Here is a 22,655-nt window from a genome sequence, read left to right as displayed (position 1 = left end):
TTTTTCTTTTTTTGAGACAAGGTCTTGCTCTGTCACCCAGGTTGGAGTACACTGTCATGATCACAGCTCACTGCAGCCTCAAATTCCTGGACTCAAGTGATCCTCCTTCATTGGCCTCCCAAGTGTTAGGATTACAGGCATGAGCCACCATCCCCCAGTCCCTTTTTCATCTTTTGAATTGCTTTAGCATGAGCCGTCACTGTTTCCTAATGAGGTGCCTGTTCATGTGGGATTGAAGACGCAGGCATTTGCCTGGTCTGCATCCTCGTGTTCAGCAGGGAGTACCAGACTCATGAATAGTGAGCCTGAGTGATCTTTGACAGAGACTACACATTTCTAAGCAGTCACTGCTCAGTAGAGAACATCTCATTTAATTTCTAATGATTGTAACTAATTTATCACTCTATTAGATTAAAATAAAATCCCAGTTTTATTATTTAGCTCTGTGGGGGTGTGTGTGTAAGATAATGCCACTGTAAATATCTGCTGAAAGCTCAGGCAATTAACCAAATCAAACAAAATTTGGCTTTAAGGCTATTTTGATTCTTTCAGAATATTCATGAAAAACTGAAAAAAAGGGAAACAAGGTCAACTCACAGAGTCTCTAGGCTGTGGAGCCCATCAAAGCATTTCTTTCCCAGGGAGTGGATTCTATTGTTATGGAGATGTCTGCAATAGAACATTACAGATAGTTAGGAAGGCACACTGCACATAGCAAAACTTAACATTTTGACTGCTTAAATCCAAAGAAACTTATACTGAAGAATGCACTAATTATAAGAAGCTAACCTAAAAAAATACAAAAAAAAAAAAAAATGAGAAGCTAACTTAAAATAAAAAGGCTATATGCTGCATTCACTCATACCACAGATGATTCTATACCATAGAACTTAAAAGTCAGAGTTTTTTACCTTTTAGCTTTGGGACATCAGGGTGTGTATAGTAATATGAGCAATATAATTGATATAAGTCAGTTCAGGGTTCAAGGCTGTTTTTTTTTTAACTTTTAAGTTCAGGGGAGCATGTGCAGGTTTGTTACATAGGTAAACTTGTGTCATAACTTTATTTAGTTTTGACAGGTTTTTGGTGGTGTCTCTAGGGTTTTCTATTTATAAGATCATGCCATCTGTAAATAGAGACAGTTTTACTTCGTCACTTTAAAAAAAATAAAATAAAATAAAAATAAAAAAATAAAAAAGGGGTCTATTGTAAAGATTATTTCATCACTTAGGTATTAAGCCTAGTACCCATTAGTTATTTTTCCTGATTCTCTCCCTCCTCCCACCCTCCACCCTATGATAGTCCCCAGTATGTGTTGTTCCTCTCTATGTGTCCATGTGTGCTCCCATCATTTAATTCCCACTTCTAGGTGAGAACATTCAGTATTTGGTTTTCTGTTCCTGTGTTAGTTTGCTAAGGATGATGGCCTCCAGCTCCATCCATGTTCCTTCAAAGGACATGATCTTGTTCTTTTTTATGGCTGTATAGTATTCTATGGTGTATATGTACCACATTTTTTTCATCCAGTCAATCATTGATGGGCATTTAAGCTGATTCTATGTTTTTGCTATTGTGAATAGTGCTGCAGTGAACATATATATACATGTATCTTTATAATAGAATGATTTATATTCCTTTGGGCATATACCCAGTAATGGGATTGCTGGGTCAAATGGTATTTCTGTCTTTCGATCTTAGAAGAGTTGCCACACTGTCTTCCACAATGGTTGAACTAATTTACATTCTCAAGGCATATTTTTAAGCATAGTTTGATCAGCATGGCTTTGGGATGTAGGATGTTAAGCAGAGACACTGACCATCATTGACACCTGGAAGATAGATAGCAAGGACATTTTCTAATAAAGCTGAAGGCATGTAATGGCTACCTTCCCAGGGCGGGGGCACAGGTCAACAGGAAACAATGATTTCAGTCACAGGCAATGATGATCAGATTTTTCTGCTGCCCAAGGAGGTTAGTTGTCTTGACATGGTATTAGTGTGTATAATTATCATCTTTGGCTCAATTGGTAAGTCAGTTAGGTCAGAGCCAGTGAGAACAGCTGTGCACAACTGAAAATTGGACCAACTCCCAAAAGGATTGTAAAAAATGGGCTTAAGCAGGATAGAGTGAAAAAGTATAACTGGATCTCTGTAAATCATTTCCTCTAGTGGAGGAAAAGAAATTAAAGCACATACCCAGTTTTTAGTGGGTCAGTAGCATCATCCTTCTATGTGAAATTCAGTGTAGAAATTTGTTAATATCATAAAATTTATTTTCCTTCCATACTAAGATTTTTGTTCTGATAGATAAATTTTGGTTTTAGGTGAGATTTATGTAACATTCATTGAGGATCTTCTACATGCAGCATATGAGGAAGGGGATTGAGAGGAACCTAAAAAGATGAGTAAGATATTGGCCAGCCCTCAAAGTAGTACATACTACAATGCAAGAGACAGACATATCATCAAGTGGAATGATGGAAGGAAGCGGTGGGTCAGTGGGGGGGCATGGAGCAAAGAGAGAATTAGTGAGAAGAAGCCTTCCTCATTGATTGGTTATTATATTATACATGTGGGGGTCATACTGCTACATTCTTAAAGAAGACTGATTATTTTTCAAACCGTTACTTGTTTGAGAATCATTTTTGATTCACTAAAATAATGAAATTTAGACATATGCCAGGGCGGGGAGGGGGGGAAGCTGTGTAAATGTATAACATGTTATCAATTAAACCACCTGTGCAAAAATTACAACAGTGAGAAAAATATGACAGGGAAAGAGATCTGACCTAGCCAACTCCATCTTGCCTTTAACCTCTTGTTGCCCTTGTCTATTCCTGGGCATAGGCTGAACTAACCTTGGGAGGAATTTAGTTTATAATTTAACTTTGAAGCAAAATGATAACCGCTTCTCTCTGAAATAAACTTGCTCCTTTCCTTGGGACCAGACTGCCTTTGTAAAAGTAACAAATCAGCCACAGATTAGAAATGATGGTTTAGGAGTCATGGAGCCAGAGGCCACAAGACTCCTAACCTCCCCAGTTGCTCCTATGGATAACATCACTATTGTAAAATCTAAGATCGGTGTTCAAGATATTTTTTAGATTGTGTATTCTGATAGTATTCTGATAGATCAGCTGGAACCTCCCAAATGGGTTACCTGGCCCATCTGGTCTTAAGGACCTCACCAAGGACTGACTCAGAGCATGAGGACAACTTCAACCCCCTACGATTTTATCTCTGACCCAACAAATCAGCATTCCCCATTCCCCAGCTCCCTGCTAGCCAAACTATCTTTAAAAAATTCTTGCCTCTGAATTTTCAGGGAGGTTAATTTGAGTAATAATAACACTCTAGTATTCCATTTAGCTGGCTCTTTGTGTGATAAACTTTTTTTTTTTTTTTTTTTTTTGAGACAGTCTTACTCTGTCTCCCAGGCTGGAGTGCAATGGCACAATCTTGGCTCACTGGAACTTCAGCTTCATGGGTTCATGGGACCCACCCACCTCAGCCTCCTCAGTAGCTGGGATTACAAGCGTGTGCCAACATGCCCAGCTAATTTTTGTATTTTTAGTAGAAGTGGGGTTTCACCATGTTGGCCAGGCTGGCCTTGAACTCCTGACCTCAAGTAATCCACCTGTCTTGGCTTTGCAAAGTGTTAGGATTAGAGGCATGAGCCACTGTGCCTGGCCTCATGTGTTATTCTTTATTGCAATTCTCTTCTCTTGATAAACTGGCTCTGTTTGGGCAGCGGGGGAAAAAAAACTCATTGGGCAGTTACATCATTTGTTCTCACTTCTCTTTCCTTGGTAAGGGTTGAAAAAGTTCTTATTAGATAATAAGAAGAATATCTTTCAATTTGACCTGAATTATCAATTATTTTTTAAACTAAGGAATTGTTGTTAACTTGTGCAGTGACTATACTAATTATATAGTGCATACGCAATATGCAGTGGGCTCCTCTAAGGCAGAGGCCATATTTCATTATCTTTGTATGACCTAGCAGGTGCTTGATAAATGTTGTTTAAGTCATTTACACAATTGAAGCATTTATAAGTCATTTTGGGGAGGGACTCAGGTGGTTTTCCTCACTTAAAATGTCCCCATTTAAGCTTCAAAGAGCCAGCATTTTAAGGCCAAAGTCTTCCAGTGACTTTAGAAACTGTTAAAAGAGAGAGCAAAATCAATAAAACTTACAGAACTACCAAGCTGGAAAGGTTTCCAAAGGCATAGTCTGGTATGTGGTGTATTTTGTTCAGGGCCAAGGTCATGGCTTGCAATGCTGATAAACTTCTAAAGGCCTGGATGGGGATTTCTGTTAAAGCGTTGTCATCCAGCCACAGGTGCCTCAGGGAATGCAGGCCACTGAAACAGCTGGGCGGCACATAGCTGATGTGGTTAGCATCCAGACGCCTGTGAAACAAAGAAAACAAGAATGAAAAAGGGAGCAAAGCCCAGGCAGAAGGTCAACTTTGCAGAAAAACCCTTCCCATGTATGACGGACAAGAGTGGAACAGGGCTTGGGGTCCCCAGGAGCCCTGCCATCTGGAGCATTTCCTCTCTGGATGGGCTCTCCTTCCATTCATGTGTAGATGGTTGCTTCATAGGTCCTCTGGCTCTAAAATTCCATGATACTATATGATTCTCTTCCAGGATTGTAGGTAATACTCTTTCATGCATGGAAGTGGCCTCCCCTGAGGTATGGAGTTTCAATGTGATGATCTTTTAGTTTCTTTTTGACACTAGCATAGAGATACCCTTTTCCTCCTCCCACCCTAAGCCAAAGGAATTATCTTTGCTTTCCCTTACTGTTTTGAACATACTAAACATACTAGTCTACTAGTTTGTTCAGTAAGCTCTGGGAAAAGATTATTTCAGTATTTGAAGGAATTGAGTAATTTTTTTAAAAAACTTTAACTTCTGGGACACATGTGCAGAACATGCAGGTTTGTTACATAGATATACATGTGCCATGGTGATTTGCTGCACCTGTCAACACGTCCTCTAGGTTTTAAGCCCCTCATGCATTAAATATTTGTCTTAATGCTCTCTCTTTCCTTGCCCTCCACCCCCCCGACAGGTCCTGGTGTGTGATGTTCCCCTCCCTGTGTCCATGTGTTCTCATTGGAACTGAGTAATTTTTTAAAGACCATTAGAGACATGCCTCAGAGAGATGGCCCCTTCCTTTTTCTTAGGACAGCACTGGAAAGCCTGAAAACTGCCAGTGTTCTTGCTGATCCTAACCATTTGTGTGAAGCAGAAGTTTGTTTTTCTGACATTTTAAATGAATAATAAAATTAACAACTTTCCAGCTTTTGCTTCCTTTTCCCACATTCCATTTTTATCTGTTTTAAAATGGGAAAATACATCTAAAAATAAGTCTGGTTAATGAGCTGTTGTCACCTCAAAGCCAGCAGAGGGAGTGCATACATTTATTTTGCCCCAATCCAACATAAACAGTGGCTATAATTTAAAGGTCCTATCTTTTCTTATGGAAGTGACAAAACTCACATCATTTGCAGTTTTCTGTAAGATGCATGAATAATAGAACCACCATTACTCAAACTATGCTTCCAACAGCACTCACTTGTTTTTTCCTAATCTGTTTTTAAGACCCATACATTTGCATTTTCAAAGGTAGGATTAGAAAAAGAAGAAGAGTTCTATTTTAAGTGGCCCATGAATTAGGAAGGATTGGAAAATCACGAGTGGATTTTGAAAAATGTTTTCGGAAGCATTTAAGACTAACAGATGCAGGAAGCACACCAGGATCACAAAATAATCCTCTGCAAACCAAAATTAAACAATTTAGAAATAAAATTCTTTGTCGGTAGGAAGTTCATCTCTATGGAAAGCAGCTTCCTCACTTGTGGCCATTACACCACTTCAATCATCTTCTGATTCCTACTTCTACCGACTGAATGGGAACAAGTGATGCTTTAAAAGTCTTGACATCTGGAGGACTTCTAATCCTCCAAGGTTTGCTAATAGCTGAGAAAAGGTCACTTGGAAAAAATTTTAAAAGTTGGGTGTCATAGCCCATTTACAATTAAATTTCCAATAGAACAACTATCATTGTAGGCAACAGAAACACAGCTTTCAAACATCTTAAGATTCTGTCAATAAATGGAGCCTGAAATGTTTAGAAAACTCAACACCATCTCTTTTTCCTTTCTTTAACAACAATGTGATTGGCTTAAGCTCGAATAAGGTATAATTTCATCAGGAGATAAAGAGGTGATTGCTTTTGTTTGACGAGAAGCAAAGCACACATGTAAACTCTTCTTAACTATTGCACTGATGAAAGGATAGACACTTAATAATGTGAGTTTCTGTGTTTTCGTTTATTGCCAGTTGTCTATGCATTGAAAGTATGAGTGGTGGCTGGGCCTGGTGGCTCACACCTGTAAACCTAGCACTTTGGGAAGCCAAGGCAGGTGGATCACCTGAGGTTAGGAGTTCCAGATCCACCTGGCCAAAATGCAAAACCCCATCTCTATAAAAAATACAAAAACAATTAGCTGGGTGTGGTGGTGCACATCTGTAGTCCCATCCACTCAGGAGGCTGAGGCAAAAGAATCACTTGAACCCAGGAGGCAGAGGCTGCAGTGAGCCGAGATCATGCCACTGTACTCTAGCCAGGCCAAGAGTGAGACTCTGTCTCAAAAAAAAAAAAAAAAGAAAAAGAAAAAGTGTGAGTAGCTTCTCAGAGTCTTGGGCTGGGCACAATGGTTCATGCCTGTAATCCCAGAACTTTGGGAGGCCAAGGTCAGGAGTTCCAAACCAGGCTGGCCAACATGGTGAAACCCCATCTCTATAAAAAATACAAAAATCTGATGAGTTTGATGGTACATGCCTGTAATTCCAGCTACTTGGGAGGCTGAAGCACAAGAATCGCTTGAACCCAGGAGGTGGAGATTGCAGTGAGCTGAGATCTTGCCACTGCACTCCAGCCTGGGCAACAAAGTGAGACTCTGTCTCAAAAAATTAAAAAAAAAAGTCTTGAAAAGACAAACCTTAAAGTTCATTGCAAACATTGGGATGTATTTATGGAAAAGGCTCTTACAGCATGAAGTCATAGGATTGTCTTCTGTGGTATTTTATGTTGCTACCAAAGTTTCTGCTGTATCTTGAAATGACCTGGGTATCAATTCCCAATTTTAATATATCCATTTCTCTGGATATATTTTATGAATCATATTTCTTTTCCCCCCAGAAAATAGGATGTAATCTGGCCTCCACACTATTATCTTATACCAATTTGCTATCTGAAATGAAATGAGTAAGATAGGAAAATTCTTTGGAGATTGAACACTGTAAATACTAATATTCCTAGATTTAAACTCAACAGCGTAGACTTTCAGATGTCCCGAGTGAAGCATTAACGCATGTCTCTACTACAGTTTCTCCATATAAGAAGCTCTCTATAAATGATACTCCTTCTAAATGCAGTGTTTTAGAGTTCATATCTACCTGGCCTCTGTGGTCTAAACCTAATTCAGGTATATTGTTCACACTCAAAGGCATTATCTGATTAAACTTCCTCCTCCAGCTTTGTTAAGAAATAATTGACAAATAAAAATTGCATATATTTATGGTATACAATGTGATTTTTTTGATATATGTATACATTGTAAAATGATTAAATCAAGCTAATTAGTATATCCACCACTTCACATACTTAACATTTTTTTGTAGTGAGAACATTTAAGCTCTAATCTATTAGCAATTTTCAAGTACACAATACATTATTATTAACCGTAGTCACCATGCCATACAATAGATCTTCAGAAGTCATTCGTCCTGTCTAACTGAAGCTTTGTGCCCTTTCTCCAACATCTCCCTGACTCAGCCACTCCCACTCCCAGCCCCTGGCAGCCACTATTCTACACTCTGCTTCTATATCTGATTTACTCTTAACAGAAGATCCCAAGGTTAAACCTGAGTATAGAATTAATTATCCAGTCACTCATTCAGGTAGTTCTTCCAGAGTAAGGTTAAGACTGTGGACAAAGCAGCTGACAGGGCAGAAACTGTGTCCATTCAGTAAGTAAAGAAAGAGTTCGTATTATATTAATCTGGTCTTTTCAGGCAGCTGAACATTCTCTATTCATATGCTTGAAAAATGCAATATTTTAGCAGTGGGGTATAAGATAAACATTACTATCCAATACAAGAAGACATATACCTAAAAAATATGGTTCCATAATAGACTTATTTTCAGTAGCAACAAAAATAATTATATAGTTCTGGTTTTTAAGTTTTTCTTTGTTATTTCCATTTTGTGCAAGTCACAGAGGGTGTGTGTGTGTGTGTGTGTGTGTGTGTAGGCACCTTAGAATCTGCAGATTAGTGCAGAGATTTGGAATGGGAAGTACCAGGTTCCAGCCAGTTCTAGAAGCTGTATGACCCTGGCCAAATTGACAGACCTTAGCTTTCACATACGTTAAATGGGGGTAACTCCTCTCTAGCTTATAGGATTGCTTTATGATTAAGAAAACAACACAACAGGACTTTGTAAATATAAAGTATCTTGATGATTTTATATACTATTACATAAATTATTATATGAAGCTGGTTAATGCTTTGCATTTTTATCTTTTGATCATTGAAATCATTCAGAAAAATAAAGGTAAATTCAAATTTTGCTTAAGCAAAAGTGGCTAAACCGAGTGCCAGACTGTCAGCGAATTTCAGTTCTGAGAAATGCAGGCTATTTCTTTCAACTCTCATAATGGAAATAATTTAGAGGTGCCTGCAATTAGACTTATAGAAGTCACCCTTATTTTTCAGCCTTTAGTATTATTGCTACATGTGTGTGTACACACACACACACACACACACACACACACAATGCAAGAGGGCAAATAGTTTTGTTTCTGATACATCATCGACTGTAATATCTGCATTCTGAAGGTCAAAGAGAAGTGGTGACATTTGCAGAGAAAGTTTCTAGCAATGATCGTGGCATTTAAGCATCCATTGAAATTGTGGCAGAGGCAGTCCCAAACCTGTCTGCAGCTATGTGCAGCAAAGTAAAACACTTTCAATAATGAGTGGCCTTGCCTTCATTCAAATAAAAGCTCTTAATTATGATCTTGAAATGCCATCTGAAAAGTGATTACTATATGGGAAATAGCACCCATTTTATGCTCCCTTCTGGGAGGGGCCTGTTACATATAGTTTATAGTATATATAATTTGCCGGTAAAACAAAAATATTCCTTACTTCTTATGCCATCTACAGCAACCTACCTGATGGGCATATGGTAAACTGGAAAGTACACTGAATTAGGAAATTGGGACACAGATTTAACTCAAGACGCTGTCATTTAATTCTGAGATTTGAGGGCATGTTGATTTCTCTGTGGGTTAATGTTCACATGTATGAGGCAGAATCACATGTCACAGATTACTTTGAGAATTAAATGAGGAAATATGAATGTGTTTTGTAAATGGTAAAAGTTTTACTGTTTAATGACAGGCTTTATTATTTGAGGAAAACCTTCAAATTCAGAAGTGGTATCATTTTTTTCCCTCTCTTAAAGTTAATTTTTTTCTTCCTGAAGTTTCTGAACCCTTTATCATTTCACATGTCTATGGGAGATTGCCATTTTCTTGCCACATGGGTTGGCGATTCTCTATGCACCATATGTTCTTTAATCTGTATGTTCGGCAGCTATGCTGCATGTTTTAACTAGTGTTATAGCAAAGTTTCCATCACAGAGAAAAGAGGATGCACATCTTCTGTGTTAGGCCAGCAATAGAATAGCTGGTGTCCAAAAGGCTAAAATGGCTAAGGAAAAATATTGCAACATCTGGTACAAGAACAGAGTTTTTATTAAGTGTGAGTCTTCCCAATGTTTCTTAGAGGACTATGACTGATGAGGAAGAGTCATGGCATGACTTCTGGATGTGTGTTGAAATCACTCCTTCTCTGGAGGGAGGGTTTGAGGTTGAAGACTCCACAAATTACTGAAGAGGCTCTGCTGCTCAAGCTGCTTGGCCAAGAAGACTGTCTCTTATGGACCCAGTGGTTGCCTCTCCCACCACTGGACCTGGTCAAAACCATTAAGTTTACCCTGAGAGGCCTCAATAAATTTGAGTAAATAAAAGTAAGTGGAGTCTGGCTGATGTCACTCCCTGGTTTCTGGGCTACCTCCCTATGAGAAATGGCTCATCCTCTCCCAGCAATGTTCAAGGTTTGCATAAAAATGTTTCTCTGAAATGGGAATGTTGTAGGCTTTCTGAGTCCCTCATAATACATGTGCTGTAGAAAGGTCACTCTAACAGAAGAGTGTAGGAGGGACTATTGGGAAAGTACATGACCAAGGCAGTTGCAGTCATCGGGGTGAGAAAGATGAGTGCCTGAAAGAAGTGTGGAAATGGCGAGGAAGGGCCGACTATGAGGGATGTTAAATACGTGGGCCTGGCAGAACTAGACTCCCCAAATGTGGCCAGAGAGGAAGGTGAGGAAGCTATGGTGATTTAGAGTTCTGGCCTGGGCAACTGGATGGAGTCCACACGAGAACAGAGATGAATGTTACCCAGTATTAGGTAAAATAAAAATAAAACATAACTGCATGTTCACTGTGAATGAGTTTCTGTCATATCAATGCGTCCTATGTGGCAAAGAGCTAGAAGGTACCAGGTAAACAATTAATCTTTTTCTTTCTTTTTTTTTTTTTTTGAGACCAAGTCTCACTCTACTACCCAGGGTGGAGTACAATGGCCCAATCTTGGCTCACTGCAACCTCTGCTTCCTGGGTTCAAGCAATTCTGCAGCCTCAGCCTCCTGAGTAGTAGGGATTACAGATGAGTGCCACCACACTCGGCTAAGTTTTTGTATTTTTAGTAGAGATGGGGTTTCCCCATGTTTGCCAGGTTTGTCTCAAACTCCTAATCTCAGGTGATCTGCCTGCCTCAGCCTCCCAAAGTGCTAGGCCTCAAACAATCTTTCATGTTCAGGTAACCCCACCTGCCCCTGCCACCAAATAAAATAAGCTCATTTTCTTTGTGTTTAAAGTTTCCTTCCTAATATTTCTACATGAAAAATGTTAATTATGAAAATTTTCTTTTTTACAAGAAACATTTTGCTAATCTGCTCCATACTCCCTGAAAAAACTTTCCATTTATAAATGGTGTTATTGTAAAGATTAGAGAATGTATGAGATCATTATTGTTATTGTTGCTCCAGAAAATGGCCCTTTATATCTTGCATATGACACCTTGTCAATGTATCACACAAATTTATATCTTTGTTTAAGAATGTCTTTGATGAGCCATCAACTGCAAGAAGTAAAGTGTTAGTCAAAAGATAAGCCATTGATCTTGGTTAATTCCATATCTGAGATGACTGTAATAATGTCAATTATTAACATGGATGACTTGGAGGTAAAAAAAAAAAACAAAAGTGTGAAGAATGCTACAGTTGTATAATACAGTTTATAGGACTTCTTGTAATAAACAGAGTTATCAAGCAATGCTTTTTATGACTGACATTGCTATTTTATATTTGGATGAATATTTAATTTTTTTTTTTTTTGAGACAGGGTCCCACTTTGTCACTCAGGCTGGAGTGCTGTGGCAGTGTCTCAGCTCACTGCAACCTCTGTCTCCTGGGTTCCAGTGATTCTTCCACCTCAGCCCCCCGAGCAGAGCAGCTGGGACCACAGGTGTGTACCACCATTCCCAGCTAATTTTTTGTAGAGTTGGGGTTTCACCCTGTTGGTCAGGTTGGTCCTATCTCCTGACCTCAAGTGATAATCCAACTTCGGCCACCAAAAGTGCTGGGATTACAGGTGTGAGCTTCCGTGACTGGCTGAATGAGCATTATAAAAATATTTATTTTTATTTTTATTTTTTTTACTTTTGTAGAGATGGGGTCTTGCCATGTTGCCTAGGCTTGTCTTGAACTCCTGAGCTCAAGCAATCCTCCTGCCCTGGCTTCCCAAGGTGCTGGATTTACAGGAGAGAGCAGCAGATCCTGGCGTGGATGAGCATTTAAAAAAAATAAGTTTTAAAGAAGTGACCAACCCTCTTATACAGTATGTTGTACATTTTATGAGACCACTTTAAACAAGTCATGATAGCAAAAAAGATTTAGTTCATTTATAAATTTTAAGAAATAAAAGCATTCTTGATTATTATTTTACTTTTTCAATAAAGTGAAAATAGTGTAGTTCTTCATCGGTGTATATTACAATTTAACAAAGCACATAAATTTTTTGTTGTGATAAAATTTTATTGCATTGAAATTTTATTGCCGTGGGTTCTCAGGCCACTGGGTTGATGTTCACTAGATCATTGGAGCTAAATTTGTCACAGGATTGTTATAATACTGTTGGGCTAGTATTTAATCTAGATGTACTTTTATAGCTTGAATCCATATTATTTTATATTAATTCTTTGCAGTAATACCAGAATCACTTTTGTTGTGGTGGTGGTTGTTTTTAAATGTTGATGGAGAGCATAATGTGTGATTCCACATTAATATCCAGGGAGATATTAAGCCTGTCTAGGACAATATTAAATAACATGATTGCTTAGATGGGAAAATTGTGCTTTTGTCTTTCTAATCACCATCTTATTTACTGGTAAACTCAGTGTGGCCATTAGAAGAAAACTTATTGCTTTAGATTTACTTCTGAAATGGTTAACAAAAAAAAAAAAAAGAAGAACAAGAAGAAAAGAAAAAGGGGAGAAAAGAATCTCCCCCTCTCCAGCTTGGGGAGAGATAAAGTCTGCAGGTTTGTTGGAGTGCAATAATTTAGAGACGAATCAGCTGTCTCGACTAGAAGCCAGATGAAGTGTCTAAAGGAACCAAACCTCCATCTCTCTGGCATCTTTGAGGAATGCAAGACTTCGATAAGGAATATATTTTAAAGTCAAATTACATTAAAAGTAGCTCAGCGAGCTCAGAGATCACCACTGCTGTGAATACTGTAGCAAGGAGATGGTCTACAGCCAATGCAATGCGAGCGGTAATTTCTTCAGTTTTATTTTCCTCCATAGAAAACAAAGATCCTTTTTCTATCTGGGGCACCATTAGGCTTCCAGGTATCACCAGGGTTTAAAATCTAGGGGTCATTTTTGAATCTTCCATTGCCTTCCAGACAACCATTCACCAAGTTATTTCCATTTATCTTCATCTCTGAGGCTCTCCATTTTCACTGTCTAGTTAATTCTCTTATCTCTTCACACCTGCATTACTGCAACAGCCTCTGAGCTGGTGCCTTTGCCTTTGATCTCTTATCTCTTCAATGAATCCTGTAGGCTGCTGCCAGATTAATCTCCCTAAAGTTGTACTCTAAATTATTCCCCTCTTAGATATCTACAGCTCTTCCACATTATCATTCCTTTTAAACCCTAACTTTCTGTTCTGATATTCAAAGCTCTCTACTGACCTTATCTGGCCAAACTTTTATCTCATTTCCCTGTTCGAGTCAAGTGTCTTTTTTGGCTCTTTCCCACAGTACTTCTGGGCCTTGTATTCATAAGCACCGCCTACCCACTCCCCATCTGAATCCCATCAACCTTCCAAGACTTAATATCATGATTCTTTCCTGCGTCCTACTCTTGGAATGGGGAATCCTCAGCTGAGACAATGGGAAAATGAATTCTGGCAGATAGATCGACACTAAAATCTCTGCAGGAACCACTGGGTCCAACTCCCAGCCCAGGAAAGGCATGTGGGAAAGCCACAGTACAGAGGTAAGAGTCTGGAGCCAGTGAGATGAATGGATGCAGGTTACAGCTAAACTAGGAGAGATGAGCTGATCCTGAGTGGCTGTCTAGCCTATGGCCATATCTTGAATGTGACTGACCTCGTTTGAGTAGCTGTCTAGATCAACACTCAGAGTCTGAGGTTTCAGTTCAGTCTGACAAGTATTTTCTAGAGCTTTCTTTGTCCTGGGTACTCTGCCTGGTGCTGAAGATCTAGCAGTAAACCAGGCAGGCATGGTCTCAACCGTGCATGTTTTCTAAAGGGTAGTCAGGCAAATCAATCAAGGTAATGAAGTGTTAGGTGAAGAGAAAAGCATGGCTGGGGGACCTAAACTAGATTTTACTTTTTTTTCCTTCAGCCCAGATGTGGATTTCAAACTATGTGACATCTCTACTTAGTTGTTCCTCCTCAAACACAGGTACTCAAAACCAAACTCATTATCCAGGACCCACACACTCTGCAAATATGAACAACCTTCTCCCAATGTGTCTTGTCCAGTGACTGGCTTCAGTAAGCACATGGCTGTATAAATCAGAACCTTAGAAATTATTCTCCACATCTCTTTCTCCTTCATTTTTCATAGCCAATTTATTACCAAACAATGGTAATTTCATCTGCTAGATATTTCTCAAATCCATCTCCCTTTCTTCATCTCCACTGTCCCCACCCTGACAAAGTTCTCCTTTCCCTCCTAGACTATTGCAATGACACAGATCTGAGTACCCCCACCTGCCAGCCTTGAAACCCTCCAACGGATTCCCATTGCTTTTACAATTTATTGTTCAGTCTTTAGACTGAAATCCTTGACATGTCCCAAATGTCTTTCAAGGAGTCTGGTCTCCACCTGTCTCACTAGATGTGCTCCTCTTGTACATTTCTCCACCTCACTCCTCATGCTTCAGCTGCACTGACCTTCTCTATGTTCCTTGACATTCCAGGTTTCCTCCCCACGCTAAGGAGTTGCACACTTAGTTCCCTCTGTCTGGAATGTTCTTCTCTCTTGTCTTAGTCTAATAATCCTTACCTTTGCAATGGCAGCAGGATGCCTTTGACTTTCTCACCTACGGTTTCCTCCTCAGAAAAATGGAGACAGTTTCTACCTCACAGGTGGTGAGGGACCAGACACCTGCATGCACAGAGAAACACTAGAAAAGGCTGACTGGCCCATGCTTTAATATCGTTCCCTTCCCTCCTTTCATTTATTTCTTTCTGTTTTGCAGTGTTCCAACTTTCCTTTCTTCTTGTAAACATTCACAATTATATGTCTACAGATGATTTGTGTTTCTGTCAAGCCTTTCCTTCTTTTCCTCAGTGCCCATTTTCTGCAGAGGATTCTATGAGGGAGGTAAGATGATGTGATAGTGAAATGGGCAGATTCTGGAATCTGGTGGCAAACTAGGGTTCTTATCCCTGACTCACCTCTAGCCTGACTTTATTACAAACCATGTGACCTAGGGAAGATCAGCTGACCTCTCTGGCTCTTTGCTTCCTCAGTACTAAGAACTGAATAATCTCAGCACCTATCTCATGAGGTTTCTGTGAGGACAAAGTATGATGATGCAGGTAAAACTGTTTAATAAATACGGGAGGCTGCTGCTTTGATAACCATGGGTGTTAACTCAGTTCCACATTCTGATTTTGTCTTTGCAATGTTCCCATTCTCTGCTGCTTTCCTTATGTGTCCTTTCACAACTGATCACTGACCCCATTTATCCTGAAAGGCGGAAAGACTGTACCTCATTTGATGAGATGATATGGCTGTCATCTCTGCAGCCAAGAGTTCAATCTACTTTCCAAAGTTAACCCTCATTTTACATCACAAGCTTTAAAAAATTTTACTTCTTATTCCATAACACCCATGTTCTCTTTATTTCTCTGATATGACTGCCATGTACACAGTTTATCACAGGACTGGCAGGTAACCTGATATAAGAATCTTTCATGCATGGTTATTGCATAAAGTATTCACTTTTCCCTCCTTATATGATTCTGCGGATAATGCTCCAATTTTAGCTTTCTCTTCTTGTAAACATTATGTAGAAAGAGCTTTGCCTGCTAAAATAATTCTCCCTAATGTTTAAATTGGAGAGGAGTCAGGGCAAAACTTTTCCTCCTCATAAGAACACGCTGGGTGCTGATCTGCATATGGTTCCATGAAGTGAACTCTTCATTGTGCAATAGAAAAATGCCTTGGCCTCTAGAACTTCTAAGTCCGCCTCCATCCCCACAGGTACCTAATATCCTGGTGCTTTTGTGAAGAAAGCAAAACAAACTAAAACACAGTACATTTTTATTGTGTAGGCTTGTGACTTCTGTTTCTGGAGACTATTTTAGTGGAAGGAATGTCACCAATACTAAAACCACTGTTTGTCTTTTGACCTTTTTGATCCTTTAATCTTATTCTTTTGGCTACCTCACCTTCCTTTCTTTTGGTCTTCTGACACTTCCTTGTCTTCTGTTACCTCCTTCCCATTCTATAGCCCATGTCTGAAGCCCAATAGGCTCCTGGATATTAATGAGAGAAAACTGCTCCTGGTTCTGGGCTTGTCTTTCTTTCTGCTCAGTGCTATGAGCCCCATCTCTTCCTCCTCACCTATTCCTCTCGCTTCTTTTCTCTCACTTTTTTGACTACCGTAAGGAAAAGGCTACCATGCAGAGTCTGATGAAGTTATTGACATTTTACAGGGTCCAGGGGTGGCATCTATAGCCCTGAAGATGATATCATAAGACGTATGGGCAGATCGTGTGTCAGGCAGGAATTATACTTTATTCTTGGGTTTTAAAATATAGTCATATTCTAAAGATGAATATTAGTTAATTGGAGAATAGCAACAATAATAAAGATGTGTTTAATTCTTCTTTCATTTTCTATTGAACAACCTATTGCCTTTTTGAATGTGCACATTTCACAATTAGCTTCACTAGTGCACACTTGGAATAAAAACCAACATGCATTAAATAATACTCTGGTTAACTGGACAAACATGAATATACAACTCTCTTTAGTCATCCTGAACTTCACTAGTGACAGTGAGTCGCTTATAATTTATTAATAACCATCACAAATGAACAATAAATGTGTGAGGGCATGGGAGGGTTAAGTTTTGAGTTTCTATCAAATCACCGTAATCTGATTCTAGTCCTCAAATGTCCATAATGCCAACAGTTTTTTGGTAAAATACAGCTTACTGTGAATCTGATTACATTTCCTATCCCCTTCCAAGAAACAGAAAGGAAATTAGGTTATATTTGATTACATTATACAAAATCTAATTGGTGTCTGGGCAGTCCTTGCCATGTCAGAAGCCAAATGTACATACTGTACAGAGGCAGGCTTTGGGATGCTGGGGTCTGGCTTGTGGGCCTGCACCCTTATTCCTTAGCCCAGCAATTTGTTAGCATCAGAAGAGTTAAAATAACAAAAGTGGATCAGGTGCCATGGCTCCCGCCTGTAATCCCAGCACTTTGGGAGGCCAAGGCAGGCAGATTACTTGAGGTCAGGAGTTTGAGACCAGCCTGGCCGACATAGTGAAATCCCATCTCTACAAAAATATAAAAAATTAGCCAGAGGTGGTGACAGGCGCCTGTAATCTCAGCTACTCAGGAGGCTGAGGCAGGAGAATCGCTCAAACCTGGGAGGCAGAGGTTGCAGTGAGCTGAGATCACAACACTGTACTCCAGCCTAGGTGACAGAGAGAGACTCCATCTCATAAAAAACAAAAAAACCCCACAAGTGAACCTATGTGTTTCCATTCTGAACAAAACAAAACATCTTTTGTGTGTGGAATAAATGGAAATTTACATTCCTTGAAACACTAGCACAATTTGTTTCTTCCTCACAACAACGTTACCAATTACCAATATCAAATTTCCTAAACTTTATTCAATGAAGCCAAGGGTATATGGGTGAAGCAAAGAATGCAAATGATCTATGTCAGTCGTTTTCAACCATTTTTGATTTGTAGACCACTTTGTTAGTATTACAGAACACTAATAATGTTAATTTCTCAAATGCATTTTGCATACAAATTACCTAGGATTTTGTTAAAATAAAGATATTTATTAAGTAAGGCAGAGCTGAGACCCAGGTTTCTTGCATTTCTCAGTTGCTGCTGATGCTGCTGGCCCCCAGAACAAATCTGAAGAGCAGGGTGATAGAGCATGTGGCCTCTTAACTTTATCTCCCCGTGTTATCAGTGGAATTCACAGACATGCAGCTGTTTTCAATTAAACACAAACGAGACAATGCCTGACTTTTATATTTTAAATATATTATTAGCTCATAGTAGAATGCAAAGTATGGATTTTGTTGTTGTATCAGGTATTTCTTTTCTTTTTTTTCAGAGACAGGGTTTGCTCTGTTGCCTGGGCTGGAGTGCAGCGGCAGGATCATAGCTCACTGCAGCTTCAAACTCCTGAGCTCAAGTGATCCTCCCACCTCAGCTTCCAGAGTAGCTGGGACTACAGTCATGCACCATGACGCCCAGCCAATTTTATTTATTTACTTTATTTTTAGAGACAGTGTCTCACTACGTTGCTCAAGCTTATGATTTCAGGTTTGAAAAGAGTTCAGGAGTATACTTTGCAGATCATCTGAGGGAAAGCTCCAGGTCAGGGCAATAGTTTTCCTAAATTTCACTTAGGAAATACTTAACTATGCAATTAATCCAGTTAGAAAACACCAGTGCATGTATGAATCCTATCCTCAGAGATTCTTTTTTTTTTTTTTTTCTGAGCCATGGTCTTGCTCTCTCGCCCAGGCTGGAGTGTAGTGGCATGATCAGGGCTCACTATACCCTCGAGTTCTTCTTGGGCTCAAGTGATCCTCCCACCTCAGCCTCACATGTAGCTGGGATTATAGGTGCAGAACACCATGTCTGGATAACTTTTTAATTTTTTATAGAGAGATGGGGGTCTCACTTGCCCAGGCTGGTCTCAAACTCCTGGATTTAAGTGATCCTCCCACTTTAACCTCCCAAAGTATCATGCTTTTTTGACAACTCTTAAGTCTTGTATCAAAGCAGCACAGAAAATATCAGCGACAAAAAGTGGTACACCAGCACAGGTTGCCAACATTCAACATTCACACTGGTCTGTCTGTGCTTTGGACAAAGGGGCCCCTGACAAACATTGCATACCCCGATGACACAATCCAGTGTGAACTGGGGGCCGAGTATCTATCCAGATCCTTCAGTTCGGATGTGGTCAGTGTCAAAACAGAAAGTTAACCCTTGACCTTTTCACAGGGAACACATATTTATAAAGTTTCAAAACGTTATTCTTTTTGCAAATCAGAAGTCAAATGCTAGAGACACCTGGTGAACAGTACATATCTAGACTGTAAGAAACTAAATCTGAACACCTTTATCAGAGAGGCACCACCCAGTTCCAGTGAACAAAAGATTCATGGTTTTCTCTTTCTCAAAGAGTTCACTTCTGTTTGTGTCTGTTTGTGATCTTCTTTCAGCTGATAGTGGCTTTTGGTTACAAACTCTTATCCTTCTATCTACTGCCTGCCTTGCAGCTGTTTAAAGTTCCTATTGGCTACCGCCATTATCTTCATTTCAATTTAGCCACTAGATCCCTGTAGCCTTACACAAATATCCCAACTTGAGGCTGTTTTGCTTCTCCAGCTGCTGCTTCTTTCCTTCAGGTAAAGGCTTGTGCAACAAAGGATAAGTGATACCGTCATGACATCAAGGAGCTCCAGAAAATACAACAGACCTATCCCATGCCACAAAGGGGCCCTTGTGGGCTTGTTTATCTATAGGCTGGTGAAAACCTAGGAAGTCACTTTGTTTGACTAGAGTAAAAGGCTTAAAATGATCTCAAACACAGATTTTCTTTCATTAAAAAAAAAAGATCAAAGGACAAAAGTATCTTCAAATCTCACAATCTTCCTTCTCCTATGTTACCTCAGTAAAATGCATTAAACAAACTGTATGTAATTATTAACCAAAGGAGCCTTTACAACTATTTTCAGCTAGAGTCCACAATATTTATTTGCTCTTTTAATGCATTCATCTTCTTCATCATGAACTACAACCCAGTATTTTGTCTGGCAGATGTGCATCCCCATTGTAAGTAAATTAGAGCATATATTAAACATGTGATATATCGAAAATCATGCAATGTATTGTAAACACACATTCTAATGGGAGGAAGATTTAGTCACAAAATAGTAGTGGTATAGAGTTGTCAAGTAATCACTGCAAACAAATGCCTACAATACAAGTTCCAAAACATCTAGCTGGTGAGAATGTTCTTTTGTGAGTAACTGTATTTATTAAGAAGTTTTAAATCATTGTGTGTAGGGGGGTAGGAAACTTCTGATGAAAAAGTAGTGGATTCAGAGTAGGGAACACCAACACCTCTGTGAGTCTATGTGTCTGTGTGTGGTGTGTGAATTTAAGGTATGTTTCTATCTGTGGGATTGTTTATGGCTGTGTCTGCACATCTGTGTTCTGTGATGGGGAAGCTCTTGGTTTTTAGACCTGTGCAGTAGGGCTTCAGGATATACCAGTAGATCTTAGGCTCCTGATTTGAGGATCCCTAATGTATTACATAGGCAGAACTAAAAAATTAAGCCTTTATTTCATTTTAAAAGACTTGATTACAAGGCAACTCAAATAATCTAAAAGCAGATTAAATCAAAGATGTCAAAATATCCACTTTTTTTAGGCAAGAGGAAAGCATTATTTCTTATTTGAATTCAGAAGCAAAAATATTACAGAGTAATGTAGGACAGGATCCTGGAAGTAGTGCTTTGGACTGCAGGTGCTGAAATTAAATATCCACCCCAAAACCCCAAATTCCAACACTGGTCCCTCCCATACATATTGCTCAATGAGGATATGAAGAGTTGTTATTCTAATGAGCTCTCATTCACAATTTATTTAGGTATGACCCCCAACCAAGGAACATACTAAAATGGTCAACTGAACATTTCAATGTTTCCTCCCAAATTGATCTTAAATATATTTTGCAATGTCAACTATACTTACAGGGATTGAAGGCTTCGCAAATTCTGTAGAGCTTCTGTGGGTACCTGTCTTAGCTGATTATTCTGCAGCATACTGTATGTTAAAAGAAATAAAGAAAAATGTTTAAAAAAATGAACAACAGGCCGTAACACTGCCAGGTACCGTTCCAGGCGTCAGAAAAACAACCGAGCATCAGACAAAGTCTTGTCTTTTGGGGAGCTTAAATTCCTGTGAAGAGTGAAGATAATTAAAGATGAACAAATGAAAATATTAATATAACGTGAGACAAGTGATAAGTACTATGAATAAAAACCAAAACTATGAATTTGGGATAGATGGTATCGGGGGTGAGATTTTTATTTTAAAGGTGTTCAGGGAAGGTCTCTCTGAAAAGTGATATTTAACTGGAGACCAGAATGAAGACAGGGAGAAAATCCTTGTGAACGTTTAGGAAAAGTTACCAAGGAAAAGGGAAGAATAAGTACAAGGGCTGGAGGCTGGAGGGAGCTTGCTTGACTTGTTAAAGGGGCAGCAAAGGACCAACTGTGACTGAAGACTGAGTGAGGACTTGAGATTGGGAGAGAGAGAGAACCTGAGGCCATCTCATGGAGGGCTTTGCTGGCCACTATAAGGCTTTCTTTTAAGTGTGATGAGAAACCCTGTGGAAGGGCATATGCAGGAAAATGACATGCTTTTATTTACGTTTTTAAAGGATCATTCTGCTGCTTATGTAGATTACACCAAATGGAAATAAGGATAACAGTAGGAGGCTAAGATCATCCTCCTTCTCCACATGGCTGTATTTTGATATAAACTAAATTCTTTTTTTGTAAAGTATGTGTGTTTTTGCACTTGCACTTGAAAAACTTGAACAGTTTTTCAGAATATGGGGACTACAGAATGGAAACACCTGGCAACTATGAAATAAAAATATATCATTGCTAATGAGGAAATAGCATGGAAACAAATTCCCATGAGATTCCTTTTATTTTGCTACCTTATTCATAAATGTTTATAACACAAGAATTTTGCAGCACTTTTTTTTTTCTGCCAGTATTTTGTAGTCCATGTAAGCCTGAGGCAGAAGACTATTTTAGGAAAGCAGAAATTTTAAAGAAATATTTCTACTTATTAAGTTGCAAACTTGTATTTGTATTTCAGAAGCAATCTGCTTGGTTCTTTTGTCTCTACAAAGGAAGTTTCTGTTTACTACCTGACTAGCTGGAATTCCACCCAGATGTGTCTAACTCCAAAGCTTGGTATGTTTTCCAGTGCACCAGGCAGCATTCTCTTGAGGCATATGTGCATACTGTGCAAAGTCTCAGACTGCATGTGAATGATACGGTTAAGAATGTGGATTCTCAAATCTGACCACCTCTTCTCTGTCGCTACAGATATTCAAAAATCACCGAGTCTCTCCATGCCTCAGTGATCAGTAATGACATCCACCTTGCAGGGCTCCTTATGATGATTCAGTGAGTGAAGGTTCATAGAAAAATACTTGCTACATAATAGTCATTCAGTAAAAATTGACCCTTTTAATGTACATTAATAAGCCCTTTCTCAAAACTAATAATTTTTATATTGGATTTGACAATTTAATGGGCCAGAGAAAAAGAAAACTCTATGCCAGTGGTTGTCAAACTTCAGGGCTCATCAGAAGCCATTGGAAGGCTTGTTAAAACAGAATGCAGGGCCCCACCCCAAAGTTTCTGGTTTAGTAGGTCTAAGTGAGGGCCGGGAAATTCACACTTGTAACAAGCTCTCAGGTGATGCCAATATTGCTGAGCAGGAGACCACACACAGAGAACCACCCTATGCTGTGATATTTATTTATTTATTTTTTTAGAGATGGAGTCTCACTCTGTCGCCCAGGCTGGAGTGCAGTGGTGTGATCTCAGCTCACTGCAATCTCCATCTCCCAGGTTCAAGTGATTCTCCTGCCTC

The 22,655-nt window shown here is 39.2% G+C and overlaps 1 protein-coding gene and 1 long non-coding RNA gene across 6 annotated transcripts in view; one reads left to right on the top strand and one right to left on the bottom strand.

Annotated features, from left to right (window-relative positions):
• Nucleotides 1–22,655, bottom strand: part of LGR5 (leucine rich repeat containing G protein-coupled receptor 5) — a 143,745-nt gene that overhangs the window by 26,919 nt on the left and 94,171 nt on the right. The window contains exons 4-6 of the mRNA XM_002807128.7: nucleotides 20,730–20,801; nucleotides 4,198–4,413; nucleotides 598–669 (exon numbers count right to left, since the gene is read on the bottom strand). Coding sequence (XP_002807174.4) covers nucleotides 598–669; nucleotides 4,198–4,413; nucleotides 20,730–20,801 — 360 coding nt within the window. The remainder of the gene's footprint in view (nucleotides 1–597; nucleotides 670–4,197; nucleotides 4,414–20,729; nucleotides 20,802–22,655) is intronic.
• LOC118144265 (uncharacterized) overlaps nucleotides 14,720–22,655 on the top strand; it is a 437,346-nt gene continuing 429,410 nt past the window's right edge. The window contains exon 1 of one of the 5 annotated variants that reach the window (XR_013521933.1): nucleotides 14,720–15,288. This is a non-coding gene — a long non-coding RNA (uncharacterized LOC118144265). The remainder of the gene's footprint in view (nucleotides 15,289–22,655) is intronic. The other 4 variants (XR_013521935.1, XR_013521934.1, XR_013521936.1 and 1 more) reach the window with 4 other exon arrangements.

Source organism: Callithrix jacchus, chromosome 9, assembly GCF_049354715.1.
Source record: "Callithrix jacchus isolate 240 chromosome 9, calJac240_pri, whole genome shotgun sequence".
Taxonomy (NCBI): Eukaryota; Metazoa; Chordata; class Mammalia; order Primates; family Cebidae; genus Callithrix; species Callithrix jacchus.
This window is presented reverse-complemented; position numbering and strand designations above follow the sequence as displayed.